General features: G+C 36.1%; 1 protein-coding gene across 1 annotated transcript; it reads left to right on the plus strand.

Annotated features, from left to right (window-relative positions):
- Positions 1-2,201: 2,201 nt before the first annotated feature.
- Positions 2,202-3,563, plus strand: LOC127261828 (adenylate isopentenyltransferase-like). Its single transcript, XM_051290237.1, has one exon. It carries the CDS (start codon positions 2,385-2,387, stop codon positions 3,384-3,386), a length of 1,002 nt encoding a protein of 333 aa, XP_051146194.1. The 5' UTR covers positions 2,202-2,384; the 3' UTR covers positions 3,387-3,563.
- Positions 3,564-3,870: the final 307 nt, after the last annotated feature.

The following is a 3,870-nucleotide window of genomic DNA, read 5'->3' on the forward strand; positions in this document are numbered from 1 at the left end:
AAATAAAAGTTCGATAAGATATTTTATTATTTTTTATATAAAATTTCAAAAAGAATAGAGCCTTAATTCGCATCCAATCATACGTGCAAGTATGAAATTGATATAATGCTTAATTTTAAGTGATTATATGGTTAATAATAATAATAATAATAATAATAATAATAATAATAAGTGATTATTATGGTTGTGTTAAGTGAATCTGCATCGTATTAATTATATTATGGGGGAAAAAAATCATTTTTGGTCTCAATATAATCAAAATTCATCAATTTTGGTCACAATATAAAAATTTTATCAATTTTGGTCTCAATATAACCAAAATTTATCATTTTTTGTTCTAATATGACCAAAACTTATTATTTTTTGTCCTAATATAATCAAACCTTATCTTTTTTGGTCCTACCGTCAACAAACCGACGAAAAATGCTGACGTGGATTTGTAAGATTGTGCAATTTCTTCAAATATAAATATAAGGTTTGATTTCTTTTTACGTCAGCATTTTTCGTCGGTTTGTTGACGGTGAGACCAAAAAAGATAAGGTTTGATTATATTTGGACAAAAAATGATGAGTTTTGGTTATATTATGACTAAAATTGATAAAAAAAAAAAAAAATTATATTGGGACAAAAAATGATGAGTTTTTATTATATTGAGACAAAAATGATGAATTTTAGTTATATTATGATCAAAATTGATAAGATTTTTTTATATTGAGACCAAAATTGATGAATTTTGGTTATATTGGAACCAAAAATGATTTTTTCTGTATATTATACTATATCAATGGTGAATTTTCTTTATTTAGTAAAGTTTTGGGTTTATTTGTTTAATATTTTAGTTTGAGATATATATATATTTTTATGTGAAGTATAGAAATTATTATATAAGCTGATTTATACGACATTACCAGATATGTTACTCCATCCGTCCCATATTTCATATTCATATTGCTATTGTAGTACGCTTTATATCTTATGTTATTTTTATTTTTTATCGAAAAAAGATTAAATATTTTAATCATATTTTAAAATTTTTAATTTATAATGATTTGTATTATATGGTAATTACTTTTACAAATATATTTTTAATTATTTACTCATCAGTCATCACACTCCTCCTAAATTTCCTTATTTACAGTAACCATGATAAGGAATATATGAGACGGAGAGAGGTATACATACATATATATATAGTTATTGTTCGTTTTGTCAACTCAGAAAGTATATATATTTTTATTTTGGATTTTTTAATTACAAAATAATCATTCCAAAAATACTTCATTTCTTTCTATAAATATTTTTATTTTATTATTACATCATTACTTTTACATAAAATAGTAACGGACGAAATTATTTTTATACTATTTTTAACTATTCACTAAAATTAAAATATTATTCTTTCCGTCCCGCGTTGGATGTCTGGGTCACTGTAGACACGAGAATTTAACATAAATATAATTAGTAGATAATTAAGAATATATTAGTGAAAATAATTATCCTATAATATAAATAATTATAAATTAAGATTAAGATAACTAATTAGTTTAATTAAAATTAAAAAATTCGAATTGAGATTAAAGTGTATAATCAATTTTCAAAAAAAAAAATTGACATGAAATGCGAAAGGATAGAAACGACAATATGAACATAATATGTGAGACGGAGTGAGTATTATTTTACTAAAATAAATACTTTTATTTTCAAAATGGAGCGATGTAATATATTTTACTTAGGTTATGTGTTAGCTATTAATTATGTATATTTACTTATGACATCTATAAATAAATTATGATTTCATTAACATAAATAAAAAAAAAACAATAATAATAATAGTTATTATTATTATTAAAGAATATATTTAATATTAAAATGCAATATTTAAAAAATATTTAAATTTAAAATAATGTAAAAGAATAGTAGCAAACGTAACTTAAAAACAAGCATGTTGATTCCGGAACAGTACGCGGCAATGCGTGACGCACTCACAATACCACAACAGTGCACCCTGCCGCACCCGATCGCCGCCCTCTCTAAGGTTCTGTTTGACGCCTCAAATAAATTATAAAATTAGGTTTTTTTCTCTTATCCAAATACTCGTATTTATGGAGATGACACCAAACTCTGTATATAAACAAACAAACTCCCCTCATTCAAAACCCACAACAATACATCCCCAAATCACACACACATACATACGGGTGTGTGCGTGTGAAAAATTTCTATATTTTGATAAACAAACAAGGCGCAAACACAGTGTCAGCAGCTTAACACACTCCCACCAACAACTCTTCTTCGTCCACTCCAAATTCATTCCCACTAAAAATCCGTACCCACACGCCTAAGGCGCTGTTTGTTTGTGTTTTTTAAAATTCCCATTTTTCCTTATGAGAAGACTATCTTCCCTCTTCCTCCCACAGCCCCCACAAATACCGCAAAAGAAACTCTTCTCATCTCCCCCAAACGCGCCCTCCAAAAAGACCAAAATGTCCTCCTCCGCCGCCGCCCTCCGCCTCCGCCGCCGCCACAAGAAGGTCGTCGTCATCATGGGCCCCACCGGCTGCGGAAAATCGAAGCTTTCAATCGATTTGGCCGCCGGATTCTTCCCGGCGGCGGAAATCATTAACTCCGATAAAATCCAAGTCTACCGCGGCCTCGACATCACCACCAATAAAATCCCGCCGCCAGAGAGGAAGAACGTCCGCCACCACCTCCTCGGCGAGTTCGGCGGCGGCGACTTCACGCCGGCGGATTTCCGGTCGGCGGCCTCCGCCGCGATCTCGCAGATTTGGTCTCGCCGGAAATTGCCGATGGTCGTCGGCGGATCGAATTCCTTCATCTACGCATTGATGGCGAAGCGATTCAATCCGGAAATCGACGTTTTCGCCGACGGCGAATATTCCGGCGGCGGTGGAGGTGGTGGCGCCGCCTTCTGCAAGGAGGTCCGGTACAACTGCTGCTTCATTTGGATCGACGTATTTCCGCCGGTGTTAAATGATTACCTATCGAGGAGAGTTGACGACATGCTCGAATCGGGGATGGCGGCGGAGCTGTCGGAGTATTTCCGGTCGCCGGAGAAGCTGTGGCGGCGGAAATGCGGGCTGAACAAGGCGATCGGAGTGGCGGAGTTCCGGCGGCGGTTTATCGGCGGGTGGGAGGAGAGGGAGGCGGTGGGGGCGATCAAGGAGAACACGTGTCAGCTAGCGAAGAGGCAGATGGGGAAGATCGTACGGCTGAGGGAGGAGGCCGGGTGGGAGCTGAAGAGGGTGGACGCAACGGCGTCGTTTAGGGCCAGGATGGAATCCGGCGGCGGCGTGGCGGCGGAGATTTGGGAAAGGGAGGTGGTGCAGCCCAGCGTGAAGATTGTGAAGAACTTCTTGATGGAGTGAGTGAGTGAGTGTGTAGTAGGTTCTCCACCTCTTCCTCATTCACCCCACCCCCACCACCCACCTCCCGAAATTCCCATTTTGCCCTCGTCTCTCTCACTCTCTCTATATATAATATACCTACATACATATATATATATGTCTCTATGTGTGTGTTCTGAATCTTTCTCTGGTTCACTAATAGGGAAGATGATTTTGGGGGTGGAGGAGGGGTGGGGTAGGGTAGGGAGGGGTGGGGTGGGGGTACCAATTTTGGGGAATTAGGGTTGGAATTAACTATTTGGGGGGGGGGGGGGGGGGGGGGGGGGGGTTTAGGTTTTGGGGGGTTTAGTACGGACGGTACATTCATTTTCTTCTCTCTCTCTCACATAGCAAAATATTTTGAGTTTCAAAGAAATGTTTTATTTTAATTTGTGTTTTTTTTTTTTTTGGGATTATAATTTTTACAAAATGTAAATTGGGAAAAAAAAAAATTAAAGAAAAATAT

This window comes from Andrographis paniculata, unplaced genomic scaffold (genome assembly GCF_009805555.1).
Source record: "Andrographis paniculata isolate CXL003 unplaced genomic scaffold, ASM980555v1 Contig64END, whole genome shotgun sequence".
Lineage (NCBI taxonomy): Eukaryota > Viridiplantae > Streptophyta > Magnoliopsida > Lamiales > Acanthaceae > Andrographis > Andrographis paniculata.

What these genes read in the sequence shown, in the direction of transcription:
- LOC127261828 (XM_051290237.1), top strand. Translation starts at nt 2,385, where the DNA reads ATGAGAAGACTATCTTCCCTCTTCCTCCCACAGCCCCCACAAATACCG.